Source organism: Leiobunum rupestre, chromosome 1 (genome assembly GCF_980474605.1).
Source record: "Leiobunum rupestre chromosome 1, qqLeiRupe1.1.hap1, whole genome shotgun sequence".
In the NCBI taxonomy this organism is placed as follows: Eukaryota; Metazoa; Arthropoda; class Arachnida; order Opiliones; family Sclerosomatidae; genus Leiobunum; species Leiobunum rupestre.
Genome location: NC_143384.1, coordinates 40,758,813 through 40,782,478, shown reverse-complemented (window position 1 = coordinate 40,782,478; position 23,666 = coordinate 40,758,813). Strand labels below are relative to the sequence as shown.

The 23,666-nt window shown below is 38.1% G+C and overlaps 3 protein-coding genes across 3 annotated transcripts; all 3 read right to left on the bottom strand.

Moving 5' to 3' along the window:
- Window positions 1-309: 309 nt before the first annotated feature.
- Window positions 310-2,654, bottom strand: LOC149962920 (uncharacterized). The gene is made up of 2 exons (XM_090155817.1): window positions 2,640-2,654; window positions 310-2,589 (listed from the first exon to the last, which is right to left on the bottom strand). The coding sequence occupies exons 1-2, from the start codon at window positions 2,652-2,654 to the stop codon at window positions 1,432-1,434; spliced, it is 1,173 nt and encodes a 390-aa protein (XP_090011943.1). The 3' UTR covers window positions 310-1,431.
- Window positions 2,655-2,930: 276 nt separating this feature from the next.
- Window positions 2,931-3,759, bottom strand: LOC149962919 (uncharacterized). The gene is made up of 2 exons (XM_090155808.1): window positions 3,621-3,759; window positions 2,931-3,569 (listed from the first exon to the last, which is right to left on the bottom strand). Exons 1-2 carry the CDS (start codon window positions 3,757-3,759, stop codon window positions 3,022-3,024), a joined length of 687 nt encoding a protein of 228 aa, XP_090011934.1. The 3' UTR covers window positions 2,931-3,021.
- Window positions 3,760-17,927: 14,168 nt separating this feature from the next.
- Window positions 17,928-22,734, bottom strand: LOC149962918 (uncharacterized). The gene is made up of 12 exons (XM_090180248.1): window positions 22,232-22,734; window positions 21,855-22,165; window positions 21,561-21,773; window positions 21,205-21,494; window positions 20,346-20,463; window positions 19,885-20,288; window positions 19,335-19,816; window positions 19,186-19,262; window positions 18,924-19,110; window positions 18,431-18,857; window positions 18,225-18,370; window positions 17,928-18,155 (listed from the first exon to the last, which is right to left on the bottom strand). The coding sequence occupies exons 1-12, from the start codon at window positions 22,359-22,361 to the stop codon at window positions 17,974-17,976; spliced, it is 2,967 nt and encodes a 988-aa protein (XP_090036374.1). The 5' UTR covers window positions 22,362-22,734; the 3' UTR covers window positions 17,928-17,973.
- Between the last annotated feature and the right edge of the window lie 932 nt (window positions 22,735-23,666).

Here is a 23,666-nt window from a genome sequence, read left to right as displayed (position 1 = left end):
TTTTTGAGTATTATCGGCACTATTTATCCACGTAAAACATTTCTTAGTTGGATTTCTTAAACGGTAAATATCTTGTAAATTATGGAAGTTTACTAGATTTCGGAGGCGTGCACATATCGTGTCTCGCTTTTCTAAAGTATTTTGTCTGTCAAGTTTAGGATTCAATGTACAATTAAAATCTCCTGTAATTATGATATGGTCTGGATTTGTATTTTTTATGTCGTTGTTAATTGCATCGAGTAATTTTAAAGCTTCAGAGTTAATTTGGGACATATAGCAATTATATACAACAATATTTAGATCGCATGTTAGGAATTCTAAATTGATTCTTTGTAAAAAACCAGTGACCAAATCAGACACCCCTATTTCTACATTGTTACTAGAATAAAAACGTGTGTCGTAACTAAAACCTACACCGGCCCTGTGATTAGTAAGACCACACAGGACACTGGTATAGTGGTTAAAAATTCTTAAGTTTAAAGGAGCATGATTTATAAAGGTTTCTTGCCAGCATGAAAACGTTACATTATTGTTCTTCATATTCATAACTTCTCTTAGAAATTCCGTTGGTGAATTTAAACCCCTGGTGTTATGGGACATAAAACAAATTCGCATAATGTTATTTCTTGGAGCGCCCTCTCTTGGAGCGCTTTTCTCTCTTTTTTAGATTTTTTAGAATAGTTTCAAGTCTATTAACTTCGTAAGCTGATGGCGTGTTTTTAATTTCGATAACAAGTTGATTATATAGAGCTTTAATATCCGTAGTGTAGTTCAGTCTAGCAAATTTTCGTACTTGTTTTTTCCGGCGAACTTTCTCTAAAAAATCTTTGAAGCGATCTTCGCTTAATGGGCCTGATACAACGATTTCCGTTTGAGTATTTTGTAGCACACTTGAATCACTCTCATGATTTTATTGATGGCTTTCGCATAAATTTTTGCAGGTACTTGGGGGGTTGCCTCAAATACAACCGCATGTTCCCGAGTGACCGCTGGTTGGGGAGTTCTTTCCTTCCTTCGTGGCCGATCCGGTGGATCCTTCCCCGAGTGAGAGATACCCAAGTCGTCGAACTCCAAATCCGACATGGGAAAACGACTAAGCCTTGCACAGCACTCGACAAGAAAACGCGGAGCAAAAAAACACACGTCTAACCTCGACGAGAGCTAGCTATTATTATTACTTGTGGGTGTAGTTTATTAAAGGGAATATAACCTCTGGTATTTCTGTAGCCCTCCGAGGGTTCCAATATTATCCGCTGCCTCTCATGGCTTTCCACACCTGCGGCGCTGATAATCGCTGATTGTGAAGGGCATAAAGGAAATTGATGGGTCTTCCATAGAGAACGCGTTGGAGGTTCTATTCCCTTTAAAGGCTAGCAGCGTTCTTTTTGTGTTTGTTTGCAAATGCGGGCTTTACACACCCCCACCCAAAAATTAGGCGCCGGGGGTGAGACCAAGATCGTCCATAGCGTCGATGAAATCTTCACCATCACATTCCCTTTCACCCAGTATACGCGCCAGTTTCGCGCTATTTTCGATTGTTTTATTCGCGATTTCCAAAGGCGTTCTTTTTTCTTTATCCAGGGCATTAGGGTCTGCCCCTTTCTCGAGCAATAACCTGGCCACACCGAGCATTTTCTTCGAACAAAGATGGGCTATCCAATGCAAAAGGGTGGACAGGTCTTCAACTTGCGCGTTCACGTCAAATCCATTTTCGACCAAACGAAGTGCCGTTTCATCGTATCCGTTTTCAATCGCCAGATACAAGGCGGACTTGCCAGTTGCGTCGACGGAATTGAAGTCGGCTCCCGCTTCGAGTAATTGAGTTATGACTTCGGCTTTGTTGTCTGCGTTTACGTTAACGTTTTCTATAATGCAATGTCCTACCAAATATATTTCCTCCCTAGAGGATGCTTCGTGTAAAGGTTTATTTCCTTGGAAATCAACCAAATTCATACTCGCGCCATGGTCAATAAGAAGCCGAGATACTAGAAAGTGTCCACCTCTGGCTGCGTGGAACAGCGGACTTCGGCCGTACTTATCTTTAGCGTCCACGTCCACACCAGACTCGATTAGCAACTGGGAAAGCTTCAATTGGCCAAAAGCTACAGCTGTATGCAATGGCGTTTCCATTTCGAAGGTTTCCCCACGTGCGTCACCTCCTGATTCTATCAACATTTGGGCCGCCACCCAATTAAATTTAGTCATGGCCATATTCAACGGCGTCTCACCTTTCAACGTGGTTTGATTAACATCTACTCCCAATTTTATCAGAAAATCTACCAGTTCATCTTGGCCCTTGTAGACCGCTTGATGTAACAGATTTTGGCCTCTGTGGTTTGACATATTCGCATCGGCTCCTCTATTTATTAACAAGCGAGCCACGTCCATATTCCTTTTGGCTATGGCTTTACTTAACGGCGTTTCTTCGGTTCTGGTGATTTGGTTGACCTCTGCCCGCTTGTCAACCAGCAAGCGTACCAGGTTCAAGGAACCATTTACTGCCGCGTGATGTAGTGGACTTTCTCCTTTAGAATTGGGCCAATTGACGTCTGCTCCGCATTCTATCAGTAAACTTGCAATTCCCCATTGCTAACCGCTGTATGCAATGGGGTTTCTCCCTTGGAACTAGGTCTTGTAACCATGGCTCCTTTCATTATTAACAACTGTGCCAACTCCAAGAAGCCTTTGCTAGCTGCTCCGTGCTATGGAGTTTCACCTGCGGAATTTGACCAATTAACATCGGCTCCACAATCGATTTAAAAGAGAGCCAAGGCTACATTTCCATGAAGAGTGGCTTTATGTAGCGGCGTTTCACCTTTTGAGCTAGATCTGTTGACCTCAGCTCCAGATTTGATCAGCAAACGTGCCAAGTCCAAGGAGCCTTTGCTAGCTGCTCCGTGCAATGGAGTCTCGCCTGCGGAATCTGTCCGTTGTGTGTCGGCTCCACAGTCGATTAAAAAAAGAGCCAAAGCTACATTTCCGCTAACCACGGCCACATGTAGTGGCGTACCACCGGTTGAGTTACTTCGATTTTATCAGCATGCGTGCCAATTCTAAGAATCCTTTCTGAGCGGCGTTTTGGAGTGCCGTTCCCCCCAAGTTATTCTGTTTGTCAATGTCTGCTCTTGCTTGGATCAACCACTTAGCTATATCCTCGTGTTTGTGGTAAACAGCGTGCTGCAACGGTGTTTCGCCGGCGGAATTTGGTGAGTTTACGTCTGCACCCATTTCGACCAGTTGGCGGACCACGCTCAAATGTCCGTTGGCCGCCGCTTTGTGTAAAGAAGTTTCACCATTTGAAGCGGAGCTGTTAACATCGGCACCTTGTTCTATTAATAAGCGTACGATGGCCAACAGTCCGTCACGAGCAGCTTGATGAAGCGCAGTCTCGCCCAATTTATTTGGTTGGTTGACGCCAGCTCCCGCTTCAAGCAACCATTCGGCGAAGTCCACGTGTTCAAAGATGGCGGCGCGATGTAATGGCGTTTCACCGGAGGCATTTGGACGATTGACGTCAGCTCCCTTCTCGACCAGCTCTCGGCCCACTTGCAAGGATCCTTTGGACGCCGCTTAATGCAGTGGCGTTTCGCCGCTCAAATCGACACAGTCCACGTCAACGCCTTTTTCAATGAGCAATTGAGTCAATTCCAGGAACTCATTGCTAATAGCGTAATGTACGATGTGTTGAACGTTTCCGTACTCGACCCCGTTGAGTATCAACGCGATGGCTATTTTCTCGTGTTTTCCTTGCAAGGCCATTTCCAGCGCTGTTTTGCTATCTCTGCCCTTTGAGTGGACGTCGGCTCCTTGTCGCAGTAATACCAGAACTCTCTATTCGTCTCCAACGGAACAAGCTTCGTGCAAAGTAGAATGTTCTACATCCGCCTTATCCACCCCTTCCACATTCGTGACGTTTGTTTGTTGAAACGGAAGATCCACCTGTCACCCTTTAAAGAAACGTAAATATGTTTTTGTTATTTCTTGACCAATTCAACACTTGAAATATTTGAGGGCGTTTTTTTCTCAGCTACGACATGGCTGAAAATACGAATACTTTAACCACGGCCAACTTCGATCACGCGTACCGCGCTTTAGTGGCCCCGTCAATCGCCTGAATTCACTGTGTATATATTTTCCCACCAGGCTTTCGCTACGACCAAAATTTAACGTTGGTCAGATAAGAAAAATCCACAAAAAAACAATTATTTTTAAATAAATTTTAAAAAACATTGAATTAAACCGAATGTAGGTTAATATTTAACTAATGGTATAATATGTTTTTCATGATTCTAATTTCTTAACGGTGTTTATAAATTATAAAAGAGTTAAACAGAAACCAAAAACATCCTCTAGATGCTGCCAGCTAGGAGCAACAAACACAAGGAGAACGCAACTAGCCTTTAAACACGCTAACGAAGGGTTGTGTACGAATTTCATTGGACAAGCGTCACGAGCCTTTACGCTGAACGTTTTACTGGCGGGGGGAAGACAATTTCCGAATTTTCCCCTTCCGACGGCAGCAGGCGCTAAAGCGTCTAGCCAGTGAAAAACGTACACAAGAAAATCCACGACTTTTGACGGGTTGCGTTCTCCTTGTGTGGGGTGTTGTGTTTGTTGCTCCACACAACAAACACAACACCCCACTTAGTCAATGTTGTCGCTACAAATGAATGGCATTAAAAGTTCTATTACAAAAGTTTTGAAAATAGATTCTAAATGAAAAAGTGGTGCTAATTTCGGAAACAATAGTCATATGATTGCCAGCTTGGCTATTTATCCGCCAGGGAGCGGAAAAGATCAATATAGACAATTAAATCTTAAACAATTTAACGGCCGATTCCTGCAAAAGTGATATCTTTAATTTGAAAATCGTAATCGTGTGATCACCAGTAGATGGCTGTCATTAGATCGCAATACAAGTTACGTGTAAACAATCATACAAACCTCAGGTAAACGGGTTTTTTTTCTAAATTCAATCGGAATTCCAACTGTCGGAAGAGCCGAGTTAATGATGATGTCCAAAACGGCTCCTTTTCTCAAGCCCTTTGCGACGCGTAGGTTGCCGAGGTCGGTTCCGTTCTACTTCATCTACGAATGTTGCCCCGATCCTAGCATGTACGGAATCAAAATGGAAAAGCTTAAGCAGAGTAACTACGTTATCACCTTTTTATAAGAGTTTCGTGTTATGCTTGGTCTATGAAATGCTAGGGCGAAATGCCTCGTCTTTTTCCCAGTTTCATAATCTCTGCTCATCAAAACGCAAAACAAATTACAGTTCTAAAGCTTATTTTGCGAGTTTGAAATAAGAAATACTTCTTTCAAAAAGGCAGCCAAACATTTGAGTTGATAGTCACAGTCTCTTTATTGCGTAACAATGTTACATTCGTGTCAATTGTCAATCGTCGACCAAGTCACTAGTGAACATAAGTCAACGTCAAGAGCTGGGCTCGAGCTCACCTCACTGAATTCGTATATGAGCTTACGGTTGGTCTCGGGCTCACTTTGGTCTCACCAATTATTGGCCTGGTCTCGGGCTCGAGCTCGCAATCTAAATTTCCCCACCGATGTGAGGTCTCGAGCTTAGTAGATTAAAAACCTACAAACCGTCTCGGGCTCGGACTCACTGTAGTTTTAAATATACGTGCAGACTCGGGCTCGCGCTCACTATATTTGCAAATCGACGGGTGGTCTCGGGCTCGGGCTAAATATATTTACTAACAAATAAAATTTGTGGCCTCGAGCTCGAGCTCGATGTTTCGTCACACTATTTATTTATCAAATAGCCCAATTAGTGTTTTCGAGATCCATTCCGGCATCACTGGCACACCTGGAAGACAGTCGGAGGTGGTCAGGCAGCCCTGAGCCCGGAAATCCAGACGACGCTTCTTTTGCCGAAATAAATTTCGAACGCGTGGGCTTAGGGCTAAACAATATCGCGAATTGGAAGGAGATCGAGCTCATCCTCAGATACGAAAACCGTATTCAAATCGGTCTCGAGCTCGGACTCAATCGTAATTTGGGCTCGGGCTCACTTTAGACATGAAAACTACCAAAATCAGTCTCGAGCTCTGACTCAATCGTAATTACTTCAGACATGAAAACTACCAAAATCAGTCTCGAGCTCGGGCTCAAGTATTATGTCGAGCTCAAGGTTGAGCTCTTGGTACGTTAATTTTTAATACGGGCTCGGGCTCGAGCTCCAAGTAATGTGAATCATAAAATGGGTTCAAGCTCGAGCTCGAAGTAATTTGTATTTCAACAGGGGCTCAAGCTCGGGTTCACTAGTTACAATATGCGTTCCACAATACCTCAACTCGGGCTCGGTTTTAACATTAAAACTTATCGGTCTCGACTCAGGCTCACAATATTTATTTAATATACCTGAGCTCAATTTGACCTATGCTAGTGAAAAGGTTTCTTCGGATGCCATCGTATTTAAATCTTCTAGAATGAAGTTATGTGGCCATTTACACATGGACTACAATGCCAACGTTATAACTCCGATTTCAGAGTGTCCGCTACAAAACACCACCAAGTGGAGAAAATCTGCGATAGTAATCCACAAACATGCAGCAACCCCCCCTTTTTTAATCCCCCTTCTTTAGGAGGCGAACGGTTAGTAAATAACGGGGGAAAATTGGTAACGACTCGCGGGGCGACCGAGTAAAATGTCGGGAGTTGCCTCTAAATAACGATGGTGGCGTTGGGGTAGCGGCGACACTAGTCTAATAGGTGAATCCACCACTATTTCATCCAATCCTTCAGGTTAGGTCTTTTCCTTTTTCAGTATTCTCAACTATTCGAATAATCAAACTTTCCTCCGAAATTTAATTACTTATTAATAACGGAAAGCAGCTTACTTTACTATTCAACAAAGCGGTACTTGAACAATTTTATCTCGTAGATTATTCTCGCGTGTTCTCGTGACAATGGCGGTACCCTAACTATCGGGCATCGGCAGTCAGCAGTGATGCAAGTCTGAGACAGGCACAACAAAATGTTTATCTTATCGAGCTACCGCTATAACCTTCTATTCCTTCTCCTTATTATCGAAGGCGGGATTTTTTAACAATAGGTACTTTTGTTTTTTTTGGTGTTTTTTTTTGTTTTTTGGGTTTGTTATTTGTCAAGGATTACAGTAATGCAAAAAGTTTCAACCGAAAGTTATTATTTAAAAAGAAATGATAAATTTAAAATTGTTACTTGCTAGCAATTTTTACAACGGAAAATACGACATATTTCGAGATTTCTGTATGTGTTGGATGAGGTAGGACTGATGACGAGGACGATTCTTTAAATTACTAGATTTCAATACTTTTTGGATAAAGTAGGACTGATGACGAAAAAGAAAAAGGCTGAAATGCAAAACACTACTAACTTTTAAGGATTGGGAATTTTTCCCGTATTTCAACGCATTTTAGCCTTTTTTTAACCATACTATGTCATATTATATGTCGTCTGTGTGATGTTGACTTATACAACGTCGAATGTATTCTAAGTATTGGCGCCTGACGGCGCCACGCACTCACTTCGCTCGAGCGCTGGGGGCGCGCGCCGCCTCCCCAACCACATACTAAAAAAGCTATGGGCCATCTATAACGCAACCTAGAGGACAGCACCAAGCCTGACGCATCAAGTATCGTCAACCCGATATTAATCCAACCTAGTAATATAAATAACCTAACCTATTATCCACGCCAAAACCCCTAAAATGCATTGAAATACTTTTTTATTTCAGGTATTTTCGAGGTAAGTTAGTATGTTTTGCATTTCCACATTTTCTTTTTCGTCATCAGCGCTACGTTATCCACAACGCATTAAAATCTAAGAATTTAAAGAATCGTCCTAGGGAAAATTCACTGCAAAAGGCCAATGTTTAAAAATGCAAATCTTTGTTAATATTCATTTTCGCCAAAAAAACTGAAAATTAAAGTAATCCCTCTTGCCTTCTATCCCAGAGGTGGGCAAAAATTGTGAGCGAATTCTGAAATGAACGCTCAGACCTTTTCAATTTGAGTGATCAAGTAAGCTAGTGCTCAATACTGGCGATGCTATTTTCTCTCTCTTAAACTGAACCAGCTCAGGCTAAAAGCCGTGAAATTCTCTCAGTCACTGATCGTTCACGGTGCGATGAGCGAAATCGGCTGATCGACACGCTAGCCTGCTCAATTTGAAGCGCCACGTCCTCCAGCGGTGGGATAATTCGTTCACTAGAAAGCGCTGACGGCGGGCTGAGTGAGATCGTGCCGAGAGAAGCGGCAGTTTTTTAACATCGGAATTTCTCAACCCACTGAGCGACGGGATAGTCTTTCTTCTGGAATTCGCTCACAGCGCGGTGAGAAAACATTATACAAATAATATTTTATTGACGATTTTTTTTATTCAATGTACTTTTTTTATGAAATAATTTATAAGAAATGAAACTTTTTTCTCACAGCACTTTGAGCGAATTCCGGGAAACAGTCTACCCCGTCGTTCAGTGGGATGAGAAATTCCAATGTTAAAAAACTAGCGCTTCTCTCGGCGCGATCTCACTCAGCCCGCCGTCAGCGCTTTCTAGTGAACGAATTATCCCGCCGCTAGGGGAAGCGGTGCTTAAAATTGAGCAGGCCAGCGCCTCGATCGGCCGATCTCGCTCACCGCGCCGTGAAAAATCACTGACTGAGCGAACTAATCGGCGATCACCCTGAGCTGGCTCAATTTATCTTTCTCGCTTAAGAAGAGCAACCGACCTTCGTATTTGAAGTGCTCACTCGTTTCGAGAGGATTTTCAAAAATGAACGCTCACAATGTTTGCCCACCTCTGTTCTATCCAAAAAATATATAAAAAAATCGGCTGGGGGGCAGCTATTCTACCCTTAACCCAAAATTGCTGGCAAATAACAATTTTATATTTATCATATCTTTCTAAATAATAAATTGCGGTTAAAACTTTTCGCATTATTGTAATCCTTGACAAATAATAAATAAAAAAACAATAACAAAACCAAAAAAGCCGTAAACACATTTTCGGTTTGCACACGTTTTAAAAATTTAGTAATATCTTGTCGTTAAGTCTAATTCGTCATCAGTCCTACCTCATCCAACACGTACAAAAATCTCGAAATATGTCGTATTTTCCTAGGTAAAAATTGATGGCAACTAACAATTTTAAATTTATCATAACTTTCTAAATAATAAATTGCGGTTAAAACTTTTTGCATTATTGTAATCCTTGACAAATAATACATCTAAAAACATTAACAAAACCCAAAAAAAAACATAAGTACCAATTGTTAAAAATAGCCTCGAAGGCTGTAAAGGTGTTCAATATTTGCGTGGAAGGGGACATTCAAATTTTCGCAAGCAAACTCTTTTTGCAAACTGCGCAAATTTTGATATTTTCAGAAATAGCCAATATTTTGCAAATCAAATACTAATTTGCGCAAGATTTTTGCAAAATTTTATCAGATATTGATAATTTGAATTCTATTTACCTCAGATATCATAGTTAGCAAAAAATATACTATTTTGCGCAAATTGTTTGCAAACTTTTCACGATTATTGGTGTTTTCAATTATATATACCTCAGATATCATAGTTCACAAAAATGTAGTATTTTGCGCAAGGTTTTTGCAAACTTTCCCTATTATTGGTATTTTCAATTAAATATACCTCAGATATCATAGTTTGCAAAAATATACTATTTTGCGCAAGGTTTTTGAAAACATTTCCCGATTATTGGTAGGGTCGGGGTAACGTGGCACGGGAGGCTTAAGATGTGAATACACAACGTTAAAAACCCAGGTCTGAGCTTCACCATAAGCTTAGACTATAATGTATAGGTAATAATAAGGAACGAACTCACAGCTGGAATGATAAACGTGGCGTCCCTTGATTATTATTAGTGAGAGTTAGGTGGTTGGGTTAAGCCCAACCTAGCACTTCTACCAGAGGTACATTGTGAAACCGCAGCCTTTTAAATATGGAAAAGCTCAGTCTACGAAACGAAGCGCAAGATTTGCTTCGCCGAGATGCTGGAAACATCGCTCGTTTCCAGCCTATGCATACCAAGATGCTCAAACCTTTGAGCCGCATAAAAATTACAGACACAAAGGACATGAGAGGAAGTTTCCTCCACTGCAAGGCATGCCAATCAGATGCCTCTCCACGACATGGATTGACCCTAGACCTTATGAGAGTATGATTATTGCCAAAGGGAAAAGTTGCAATGGGCTCTAGTTTTCCCATGGCTTCAATACAAGTTCCTAAAAAAGTCTATAAATCTCCAAGCGTACTAGTAAAGTACAATATCCAAAAGAAAGTTTAAATAACTTGGTTTCCTACTTTCCTTTTAAATATTTGATTCTTTATTGGAATAATAAAATAAACATTCTGTTTTAAAATAATTTATCATTGATGTCATTCATAATTTAAAGTAACTAGCCTGTTGGGTCCAAAATATAAAATTTTGAAAAAAATTTGAGGTGGAGTACAGGTTGAAATTTGGGAGTCTATTGAACCCCCCAAATAGTAAAGTATTTCATTTCTGGTTTTTTTTAACATTAGTATACTTATTTTTTTCTGGTTTAAAATAATTTCTCATTGATACCATTTATAATTTAAAGTAACTAGCCTGTTGGGCCAAAAATGTAAAATTTTGAAAAAAAATTGAGGTGGAGTAAAAGTGTATTGGACCCCTCAAGTATTCAATTATTTCGTTTCGTAATTTATTTATCGAAATTTTACTCCCATATTTGGATTCAGCACTAAATTTATACTTAATTTGCATATTATCTTTGGTATATGTCTGTTAGATAACAAAATATTCGAGAAAAACTAATTTTAAAGATTTAAAATAGAAAATAACCCAAAATTAAAAAAATATATATATAACTTTGCAAATAATTTAATTACAAGTCTAAAACTTTGGGAAACTAGTTTTCTTAAGCTACTATACTCGTAGAAAAAATATTATTAAAATTATAAATTAGGCAAATTTTCCGCTAGTCGAATTGACATGGAATGACCCTTAAGCTAGCAGTGACCTAAAAGTAGGCCCGTAACCACCCTGATACTACTCTTAGAAAGCGAGAGCAACTCGGTTGTTCTTTTCACCTACGTTCACACTTACCCCTAAATTCGCTTCGTTTAGATAACTGGTTTTTAAAACCAACGTGAGAAATCGCTTCGTGTTGGTTCGGGCTAGGAGGATTCAAGTAAACAAGGCGGGGAAGTAAAATTGCTCGTATTTTCAAAAATAATGGTGATAAAATTCTAAATAATGTCAAATAATTTTACTGTATGTATAGTAAACATGATTAATTAATTATTTTGGGATACATTTTAGTATTTTCAAAATCCTAGTCATAATTTGAAATGGCGTTAAGCCTTGGCTATAAGCGAACCGGTGGGAAGCGATTTCACACGTGTGAACCAAGAATTATCGTCGGTGGTCAAAACTGGCATACAAACCGACCTAAACTGGGTTTTAGGCTTTAGTGTGAACGTGGCTTAAAGCTCAGGGATAAACTCCTTGACCATCCGTCTCAAGCCAAAGCCTTACCTGTCTCTCAGCGAACAAGGTCATTGGGTATCGGATTAGCACATTCCGCACCTAAGAACCTAGCCTCTGCACCCACCTTGGTCAGAGTGTCGGCCTTCTCATTACCGTGATGCCCCATATGACCCGGCACCCAATACAGTTGAACCGTATTATGGGTGCTCAGTTCTGAAAGGAGATCCAGACAGCTAAGAACTTGCTGAAAAGTGATACTAAACTGATTAAGAGCCTTAAGGGCAGCGTGGCTGTCCAATAAAATTCTGAACAGTCTTGCCCCGATACTTCTTCTTAAGACAGAAGTCTACACAGAAGCAGATGGCCGAAATCTCAACCTGAAAAACCGTAGCAAAAACGCTGAAGCTATCAAAGAAGCCAAACTTCTTAGTCTGAGAGTTAACTCTAGCTCCCACCCCAGAGTGAGTCTTGGAGCCATCCGTGAACCAAACAATTTCACCCTAGGTTTCAAAAACTGTGTCGCCAGTCCAGTCTAGGCGACTTGGAAAGGAAACATTAAACTGATTTTCAAAGTGTAACTTTGGAGCTATGTTGTCATAGCCCATCAATAAGATCGGTAAATGACCAGAGTATTGCCGAAACCATTTGGTGTCGCTGTATTCCCAATTAGTAGACCTCCACCAACCATTATGTAGTAACCGATAGCCACTCATAATTGCAACCTCCTCTATATAAAGATGGAGCGGTAGAATATTCAGAGAAACGTTTGGGGATGTTTTCATAGCTCCTGTAATGCAGGCTAGCCTTTGCAGTGAGTAGTTCAGCCTGAAGACCATAAGTCATCTGTGTCCGTGACTTTGGAGTCTGGAAAGTTAACCTCCAGCATTTGCGTTAGTATCTCCTTTCCAGAACTAAAGTAACTACCCTCCTTCAACTTAATAGTATCCAGATGTTTTGTATTGTCATGTGCCATAATTTTCATTAGTTTGACAAAAATCCCTCCTGGAAGCTTGTTTGGCTTCCCGGCTGACCAATAACCCGACCTCTTAGCTCTATTCAAAGCTTACGAGTAGTTTTGCGAAGTCTACCAATCTCATTATTTCACCAAGGAACTAACCTGTCAGGACAGACTTCGGGAATGGGAATGGGGTCTACCTCGGCATACCCGCCGATGGTAGACGTAACAGGGCTACCAAACCAAACTTAACTACCACCAAGGGGGCGAGACATGGCTACAGTACGCGTTCTTAAAATGAGCCTATGCGTTCTAGTGAATTGTCGAATGTGATCCTAACCAAGTGTTCCCCTTGTACACAATTAGATCATTTTCGTAACCAGATAAGATCACATGCCCCTGTAGCACACGGGAGTCGGTTACAGTTCGGTCTTGGGTCGAAAAGTCGGTTTTAGGTCCATGACCAAAAGCCGACCCAAAAAGTCTTAAAATGTACGTTTTTCAGACTTTTTTTTGGAGCACTCCGGGAGTGCTCGGAAGCTCCCAATGGAAAACGCTATTAGTCAGAGTGGCGACCGCTGTAGCACACGGGAGTAGGTTACGGGTCGGTCTTGGGTCGAAATGTCGTTTTAGGTCCATGACCAAAAGCCGACCCAAAAAGTCTTAATCCTAAAAAACATAAATATGTACGCTTTGCAGACTTTTCTTCGTCAGGGCCGGTGCCTACGGCTGTAGCACACGGGAGTCGGTTACAGGTCGGTCTTGGGTCTAAAAGTCGGTTTTAGGCCCATGACCAAAAGCCGACCCTAAAAGCCTTAATCTTAAAAAAAATATGTACGTTTTTCAGACTCAGGGTGCCGACCGAAATTTATAGTGCAATTTTCGACTTAAAAAAGACCTTTTAAACACTGTTTTCTGATAATTGAGATTTTTGGGCATTTTATGGGTTTCATGAACCCAAAATATTACAAATAATACTGTGCTTTTTGAATACGTATATAGATAAACGATTAAATCGATAAAAAGTACTGTGCTATTTGGTCCTATTTTGTTTACATGCACATGAAGATCGCTTTCCACCACACTTCAGGAACACGTACATTTTTTTCATGTGATCTCTATACGAATAATCGTATTTTGGATTTTTAAACTTTGTGAATCCTGAAGTATACAGAATTTTTCTAAATATTCGTTAAGTCACATATCCTTTAACAAAAAGTTAAATAGATTTGCGTTTTCCATTGGGAACCTCCGAGCACTCCCGAAGTGCTCCAAAATCCAAATCGTATTCCATTGGGAAAAAAGGGGCAACTCCGAGAGGGAGGATCGTCTTCCATTGACCAAGGTACTCCCTCCCGGAGTGCTCCCGGAGTGCTCCCGGAGCGCTCCAAGCTGCCCCAACTCAAGAGTCGGAGGGAAACAAAAAGAGTGCTCCGAAAACGTTTCGTATTTCATTGGGAGTTACCAGGGCGAATCCTCCGAGCGCCTCCTACTGAGAGCAGTGACGTCATTCAACAAATCCGGATCACACTCGGAGGTTCCCAATGGAAAACGCTATTGTTGTGTTTAATAACAAATCATGTTATAGCGGACGCAGGGTTACAATTAACTAGTAATCACCCTTCCGTTATAACCAGAAACATCTCGGGTTAATCTTAAGTGAATAATTCTCAGGGACTCAGCTGAGGTATAGGAATAACAACAATAATGTCTTAGATAAATAAAATAATTTAATAATTCTTGAAACTTACAAGACTTTCCATTTGAATTGGTTCACATGTCGTATTAAATAAATAATAAATAAATAATCAGCTAGGCTAATACCCAAGGCACCACCTAAGGCCTAAGTCATCAAGCGACTTTTGAAGCCATTAATTCAGGTGGCCGGGTTACAATGCGTAGGAGGGTGGTGGCAAGCCCTGCATGCCACGAGATCGAGCCAACAGCTCCCTACACTAACTATTACCGTTAACCTCGACAAGTTTTTATGGAAGGGGAAACCGAAGAACTCGGGGGAAAACCCCTTAAGCCAGTGGGAAGAGAACTTGCAAACTCAACGCAGAAGGAGTTGTTCCGAGTTTTCACCCAGTGCCACAAGCTGGGATCGAACCCGGCTCCTCTACTCATTAACAAAATTAAATAATATTTGGCTTGTCCGACCGTCTGTACATAACTACGAACTCCAACCAGTCTCCTTTTCCACGTGGCACAATCCTTTTTATATCTTACCGTGCTTCGGTATAGAAAAAAAATGTTTAAACAACTAACGTTTTTTCCAAGGAGGTAGCGCCATCCAGGGAGTGAAGCCTACAACGGGCGGCGGGACATTCAAACTTTGAATGTCCCTCCGTCCGTTGTAATGTAAAGTAGTTTTTTGAATATTTCTTAATTCGACAGCTTCGAAAAAGCTACATCATATTTTATAGCCTTAGAACCAATTTTAGTATAACCAAGAACGTATATATTTATAAGAACGTTCAACAAAAGACATCGCTTGGGCCATGATTTAATCGGTTTCAGAATAACTCCTCCCTAAAATCAGCGTGCAGCGCGCGCTTGAACTAGAAACGGTTTTAACCTTTAGCGCGCGCCGCACAATTTCGGGCGGAGTTATTTTGTAACCGATTGCATCATGGCACCAGGTGCCAATTTGATCGTTCCAACGTTCTTATACATATATACGTTCTTGGTATAACAATGTCCTAAGATCCATTTGGCTCAGGCATATTCTTTAGGGTAGTCCAGTTCAAGTGCATAATAAATACCCAATAAACCTTGTATGACTGCGAATAATGTTAATTTTTTCCAAGAAAAATAAATTTGCTCGTTGAAGCTAGCCTACAATTGCGCACTCCAAACAGTTGTTTTCTTTGAGTGTGACAACTGCCATTGTTGCCCATTGATTCATGGTTTTAAGTTCCTCCTCAAAATTTTCTGTTTGAAAATATGATTTTACATTGTATACAGCTTGTTTTTAAATATTCATAATATACATATAGAGATAAATATAAACATTTACTTTGCTTTATAACTGGGAGCTACTTGACCCTATGTAATGAAAGATATGAAATAGTGTCACTCCAAGTATTGAAAAACTTTTAAATAATCGAATACCTGTGCCTTTAGTTCTTTACGTGAAATAGCTACAATGGTTTTTACAAACTTATCGCCATTGTTAAGAGCTTTGGTCAAATAATTTTGATCCAATTGTTAGACAAAATTCATATTGAAACAAAAATTAAACAAATAATTTAGAAAAACCAGTGTTATAAATTTACCACATTCCAGTTATCAAAAATATGATATTTTTCAATAAGTAGACTGAAATCTAACTCCTCTCTTTCTTAGAGAAATTTTGTTCGATTCGGATTTGTACGGATCCCCAATCTTTGGTTTTTTTGGTTCCATTCTTTTTTAAGTTTTTGAAGCAATTCCTCTTCTCGTTCTTGTAAGAGCAATGATAATCCTTTAAAGTTTAGTCTGGTAGCTATGGTTTATTGCAAAAAAAACCATGACTTAGTATTGAACTTAAATTTTAACATGAAAGTGAAAATAGGGCGCAAACAAATATTCAAGTAATAAACAAGTGAAGCCAGAGAAAGAGAAAATTGTGTTACCAAATTTGACTTAGCTTGTTCAGAAAAATTGGTGTAAGAACTTTAATTTCCTCCTGAAGTATCATATCTCATATTTTAATCATTTAAATAACGTCCATTTCAGGCCAAAAATATCATACTGTATATAAGCTTTCAGAGTGGAACCAGATTTGCCAAAAATTAAATAAAATTGCCAAATTTACACTATAATGTTCGGTAAAATTGGAGATATAGAAAGAAATATTTATTTTATCTTTCAAGTCTAATTTTTGAAGTCCCAATATTTTATAATTTTAAAAACAAACATTTCTAGCCTAAAATATCATGCTAAAGCTAATCTTTCAGAGTAGAACCAGATTTGGCCAAAAAGTTTAATCTAATTGCCAAATTTTAACTAATTAATAAATAGAGAAAGGCCTGCAGTCACTACGGTGATTATTAGGACACTCTCAAAAGATTTAATCAGATTAACCAAATGATTTCAGGGTTCCTAGTCAATAATCCCTAAGAGTTTATAGGATGAAAATTTCAGATTTATAGGACTATAATAAAAATTTATGGAAGTTTTACAGAATTGAAACTACTAATTTATGTTGAAGTCCCAATATTTTATAATTTTAAAAACAAACATTTCTAGCCTAAAATATCATGCTAAAGCTAATCTTTCAGAGTAGAACCAGATTTGGCCAAAAAGTTTAATCTAATTGCCAAATTTTAACTAATTAATAAATAGAGAAAGGCCTGCAGTCACTACGGTGATTATTAGGACACTCTCAAAAGATTTAATCAGATTAACCAAATGATTTCAGGGTTCCTAGTCAATAATCCCTAAGAGTTTATAGGATGAAAATTTCAGATTTATAGGACTATAATAAAAATTTATGGAAGTTTTACAGAATTGAAACTACTAATTTATGTTTTCGTCTAAGTTAAAATACTGAAATAGTTCAATATAGGACCATCCCAAAATTATAGGAATTAAAGGGTCACTGGGAGGAATTAAATCATGAATCAGATGATTATGTTCACCACTTAGATGTGAATACACATTGTAACCCGGCCACCTGAATTAATGGCTTTAAAAGTCGCTTGATAAGGTGCTGCCTTGGGTAGAAGCCTAGCTGATTATTATTAATACCTGGTGAGTGTATTTATTTTCAATTATTAAATTATTTAATTGATTTTAACCACCTGATTAATTTTAAATAAATGGCAATTAGGTGTAGATGTACAAATTGTGAAACTATGGCAATAGAGGATGAGTGTACATGCTGTGTAGAGCAGATAGAGTTTAGAAATAAAATGGAAGAAGTATTGTGTATTACTCTACACCCTGGATTTGAGGCACAGTGCCTAAACATTTATGTTTTGTACACAGCGTATAGATTATATGCCCGGAACTTTATTAGAAGGCTTGGGTTACCTAACAATGATCCAAATGGGTATGTATAACCATTGAAAAATTATTTGTCGATGGTATAAGTTTGGTTTTCATTATTATATGCATAAAAATTAATACATTATTATTTTAGTTTTTAGACAATTCAGATATACAGCCTACAGGCAATTTGTTGGCATGGTTTTCTGAATTGTGGGCTAGCAATTGAGAGTAATAATTCCATATTGTTATCACTCGCATTTGGTTAAGATTCCCTCACCAGAAAACACTTACCAAGGATTTCTACATGTTTAAAATTTGGTGAGATTACTTCAGTGATATCATTTAGTGATATTATAAGAGATTTAGTCAAACTCTGTAATGAAAATGTTGAGTTATATTTGTAATATATCTCATATCATGAAAAAGTTAATCAAGGATATGTAAATACTCCAGGAGTTTAATAAAATAATTAATTAATTTTCAAATAATTTACAAGGGTTATCATTTTTAAAACTTTTAACAAATTAAAATTTTCTAATCTACTTTAATTTTTTTTGCTAAATCTACTTGTAAATTTTGTAATTAATTCTTTTTTAAGTGGGTGATTGTATGAATATGAAAGGGGAGGTGGTACGATATCTTTTCCCAAAGACTTATTAGCTTCTTGGTAAGTGGGATAAGTCTTTCTCATATCTAGAACCTTTTGGTAAAGCGTTTCGACGTAACCTAAAACAACCAAAGATGAAAAATATTGAAAATTTTTTTATCACAAAATATCTCAAATAATAATCTCACCATAGGTAGAATCTTCCTTTTGAAATACCAAAGTAGGTTTTTCTTTATTGGCTTTGGAGAGTTGATACATACACTGGTCTACGTCACCAATTTTCTTTGTCTCTTTTTGACAATTTTCATTGTGATGGAGAGCGGATAAAGCTAGCCTATTTATATGAAGTGAATAGTAAGTCAATTTATAATACACATCATAATTTTATACTGACCTCGATTGCATTCCTTCGTAAAAAAAATGTGTATTTTTAGGGGTATTGGTCAGCAAAGTAGTGTGGTACCCAACAAGCGAACTTGTCCCTCCATATCCGGAAGTTAATTCCACATCTTTCAATAGCCTTTTCGCTTGGACAATTTTTGTAACTTGAAGGTGAGCCAAGGTTCCCTGTTTTATCCAAGATTTTTTTCTTTCGTTTTTTTTATCCATTAGTCCATGCAAACATTTTTGAAATGAACTCCCTGGGTGATTTTTATGTAAATTGGAAATGTGATTTGGAAGGCTGAGCCATTTATCACGTTTCTCTGCTTTAGTGTTACTCGCAGCGCAGAAATACAGATGGTTGGATATACTTTGGATCCAATCTGCTATTACGGCGCAATCCTTGATTCTACTTGCAGCAGCTAGCTTTTTCTTCAAACCTGAAAAAACCAATAGTAAATAACTATTTAAATTTTAATATTATAATATAAATGAAAACCTATTACTTTTTGAAACATGCCAAGGATCAAATTCGTGGACTATGTCAGATCTCGTTTCCCTCATGTACTTTGAAATTTGTAGATGACGGTCCGTTATCAACCTTGATATTTTCACCCCACGAGATTCAATAACTTTCAAGCATCTCTTCAAACCTTCAAATTCCATTGCATTAGAGTTGGCAACTTCATTATACTATAAAAACAGCGATATTAAATTATTAATAGTCTTATAGCAGTGAGGGTAAGTTAAAAATTAGTATTTTGTTACCTGGACTAATTGAAAAGTGACTATTTTATTCGTTTTAAGGTTCATGATGGAATAATTCCCAAATTTTGCATTGTGACCTGAATAGATATTTTTTATTGTTAAAAATGTGTTTCAGAGAGAGGCAATTAATCACGTCTAAAAATTATTACCCGGGCTATCACATCTCGAATCACCTCCAAAATTAACATTACCCTCCGATGTTAAGCACTCTGCAATGTTATAAGCTTCTTCCTTCTTCCACACCTCCATTATAGACGGATATAAATAATATTTCTGGATCAAATAGTAGGTTGACAATGAAAGGCATTGAATGTTTAATGTTTTGAGCATTCGAATGATATTAGTCGGATGATTTCCGTTAAACAATATGCCAGCTGCCAATAACAAATTTCCAATGGGCAGTTTTCCATCAAGAGGTTGGCTATACCAGCATTGAGTGTGTCCATTCACACAAAGAGATTCGATGCACACCATTGACCCCTTAATATATTTAATTTTTGCAGCAGCGGCCCCAAAGCAGTGTTGACAGAATGTGAAGAGTTGCATGAGATTACTCATAAACACTATGAACTTTTTTCCTCCTGCAGGATCCTCGGGTAACTCTTCAACAATATCAAAGTCAGAATCATTCCTATTTTTAAATAAGAGCATTGTTTACGACACATAAATGAATGAAGATATAAAAATATTTTTCATTACTCTGATTCCAAAGAGGGTTCGTAAAATGAGGTATTAATAAGGTCATTTGGGTTGCAATTTTCATTTTGAATATCACTTGGGTGGAATTGAGTACTAGAATCAGCATAATCCTTAGATTGACAACTGCAAGAGGGCTTCAATTCCTCTGGCATAGGTAGTTGGCTGTCTGATTGTCTATTCTCGATAGTTTGCGTACTTTTTGAATGGAAATTCTTATTAACCTTAACAGTTTGTACTTTTGTGGATTTGAACTGTAGATCCATCACAGTAAAAGCATCTTGCATATCAGTTCTGACTGATGCAAAATTAGGAGTGGGGTTCAAAGTTGAAATTTCCTCAACTGACATCTCTGCATTTGACACCTTTACAAATGTCTTAGCCTCACCCAGAATGTTTTCTGTTTCCTAAATTATTGAACGTTTTTAAATCTTTCAAAATAATATAACTCAGTTTATTCTTACTAGTTTCTTTTGCCTTTTTGATATAAGGCTCCTTGGACGTTTAGTTTCCCTTTTTATTTGGCATTCAAAGATAGTTGGAATGGCTCCTTTAACTAACCTCCGTTTAGGCAAAGAAGTGCTTTCAACACCAAGACATCGAAGAAACAGCGTTTATATTTGTTTTGAAACAACTAGTTTCGAAATGTTTTTGACATAATCTCAAGTACTTTGTGGGTTTAAAGTTCTTTCTTTTTACCATAGCCACCCATATTTTAAATAGCGATGGGTTATCCAGAGGAAACTGGAAAAACCAATTCTTTCCCTTGCTATATGCCGAATTACAACCGTACCCGCTGCAGTAAAGCACCAGTGGCGTAGGAACGTTCTAGAAGTTGGAGGGGGCAAAGATAAACGAAATGGGGTCTGGAGAATGGTTTTGAATTTTTAATGGAGTGTAGCTTCTCCGAATTCATGTATACTTGTTACTACTATGTAAATTGGCGGGAAAACACTGAAATTTAAACAGAGTTGACATTCTATAACTGTATATGCTTTTAAAATGATAATTTGAGCTTTTTGAAGATTTCAACTGACCAAAGGTTGGAGGGGGCAATAACATTAGTTGCCCCTCCCAGCAAAATTCTAGGGAGGGGCATTGCCATCCCTGCCCCTCCCCGGTTCCTACGCCCCTGTAAAGCACCATAATTTATACTTTATTTAATAAGTACTAGAATATTAAATAATAATAATAATAATAAGGGTTAGCTCAAACTAAGGCCCTAAAGCCTGTAAACACCGTAGACTATCACTAGACAGTCCAATGACCAAGGCCTGGAGTAAAAAAATAATCCAAATAAAGTGGCATATTATTTGCTCATACCTGCAATTTTTTTTCTTGAACAGGTCTTGCTTTCCACTTGTGCTTTTTTTCTCGTTAAATGCCTCAACATCAACTGAGTTATGCTTAATACCAGGACTTTCTTTTTGTTCGTTGTTACATACATCAGATTCAGCTTGCTCCTCATTGCCAATCCCTATTTGTTCTTCATCTGAATTAGACTGAACACTCATTTTTGCAAGCTTTAGAGATCCTTTGTGGTCATTAGTTCTAGAAAGTCTCTTGTTTCGCTCTTTTCGCATTCGAAGGCTTAGGGCCTTAGTGAATTCTCTCTAAAATAATATTTAACAGTCCAAAGTGCTATATTTCTAAACGTCCATTATAAGTGCATAACTTACCCATGGGGTACTTCCAGTCATTTCCAAAAAAGGATACTTTTCTATCATGGACATGCCAATATTTTTGTAGGAACTTCGGCTACACGCATCTTTATACTTTACATAATGAATGGCACATTCCATTATAAATTGGGACCAATATCCTTTGGATATTAAAGATCCTGTTTCTAGTGCACTCGATATTAGAGGCGAAAATTTTGGTAGTTCATAACTCTAATATAAAGAGAATAAAGTTAAAAGTGACAAGACAAAATAATAATTACAAGAAAGCTTTTTGGAAGAACTATTCTATGCCTGGAAATGTTGATCATATCTTTGACTAGATCCCAAGGGATCGCTGCATTTGACTTGAAATCCGGGTTCTGAAGGAACCATAGATTCTGAAGGAATGTTGGATTCAGATAGAGTGCTTGATCCAGAGGAAATTCGACAGTTGAAGTTGGAACTGGTTGCAATCTCTTTATTAAGTGTTGACTCCAGCTTAAGACTGACAGCTTCAGCCTCTCTTTTTTCTTTTGGTGAAACATTTGCAATGGTAACAGTATGAGCGTCAACTTTTTCGGAATCAACAACCGGAGTGACTTCTGCGTTTGTGAGGTTAGAAACTAATGGTATATGGAAAATGTATAACTATTTTCTATTAAAATATTGACATAGTGTTATCATATTACCTTTCTCGTGCTTAGTAGGGGGGCAACCACAATAACAACATTTATTGCACTTTGGTGTGCTGGGCTTTTCATATTCCTCACATTCACATTCTTTGCAAACCCCCCTATTATATCCCCTGATATCCAGCATGTTCTATGGATAAATTGATTCAAACATGAATTTGACTGTAATTTTTTTTAATTTTGATTATCCTTTTCAGATAGTCAATAACTGCTGGATATTCCTGTGCTAAGCAGATGATTTTCAAATATAAAGCACAAAACATTTGCTCCCGTTGGCCTCTACGTGGCTGTATGCAAGCTGAAAGGACTAAATACCCTTACCAAAAAATAAGTTGGTTTTTAGTTGGTATTTAGTTGGTTTTCACATTTAAGTTGGTTTTAAGTTGGTATTTAGTAGGTTTTCACATTTAAGTTGGTTTTAAGTAGGTTCAAGTTGCCAGCATATTTTAATAAACTATTTAAAGAGGTAATAAGTTGTTTTTAAGTTGTTTTTAAGTTGGCTGGAAAATACTCATTTTTTGAAGTTGGTTTTAAGTTGGTTTTTAGTGGTCAGATAATTACTTATAATTTTTAAGTAGGTTATAAGGTGGCTTTATTAAGAGGTCTTTTTAAGTAAGTTTTAAGTTAGTTTTAAGTGGTCTTTATTAAGAAAGCTTTTAGTTGTTTTTAAGTTGGTGTAAAGTGGTTTTTAAGTAGGTTTTTAGTTGGTATTTGGAACAAATGCCAACTAAATACCAACTAAAAACCAACTTAAAAAGTTACAAGACCACTTATTTTTTGGTAAGGGTAAGCCGGCTGCATTTCATTCCTGAACCTCAAATTGGGGTGAAATTTTTAATGAATCGCAACCGCTCAAGAAGTTTTCACTGGGAGACCCAATGGAATTGCTTTGGTAGTAACAGCTGCGTAGAAAGTAGTAGCAACACATGAGTGTTTTATTTTTAAAAGACCCTACTTTCGTACCTTAAATATGTTAAAGTGTGCCTAAAAACGCATGCACCATTGATGCCCAAAAAGTGGTATTTGCCTAGGAAAATGAATCAAATAATGACACTTAGGCGTTGGTCTGATGTGCGGATATTCTGTATTTCTGTTGCAAACAAATTATGGTGGGCATTGATGGCTGTGGCTAATTCTGGGGAACTCTCCTTCATACCATAAGAATCCCTTACCAAAAAATAAGTTGGTTTTTAGTTGGTTTTCACATTTAAGTTGGTTTTAAGTTGGTTTTTAGTTGGTATTTAGTAGGTTTTCACATTTAAGTAGGTTCAAGTTGCCAGCATATTTTAATAAACTATTTAAAGAGGTAATAAGTTGTTTTTAAGTTGTTTTTAAGTTGGCTGGAAAATACTCATTTTTTGAAGTTGGTTTTAAGTTGGTTTTTAGTGGTCAGATAATTCCTTATAATTTTTAAGTAGGTTATAAGTTGGCT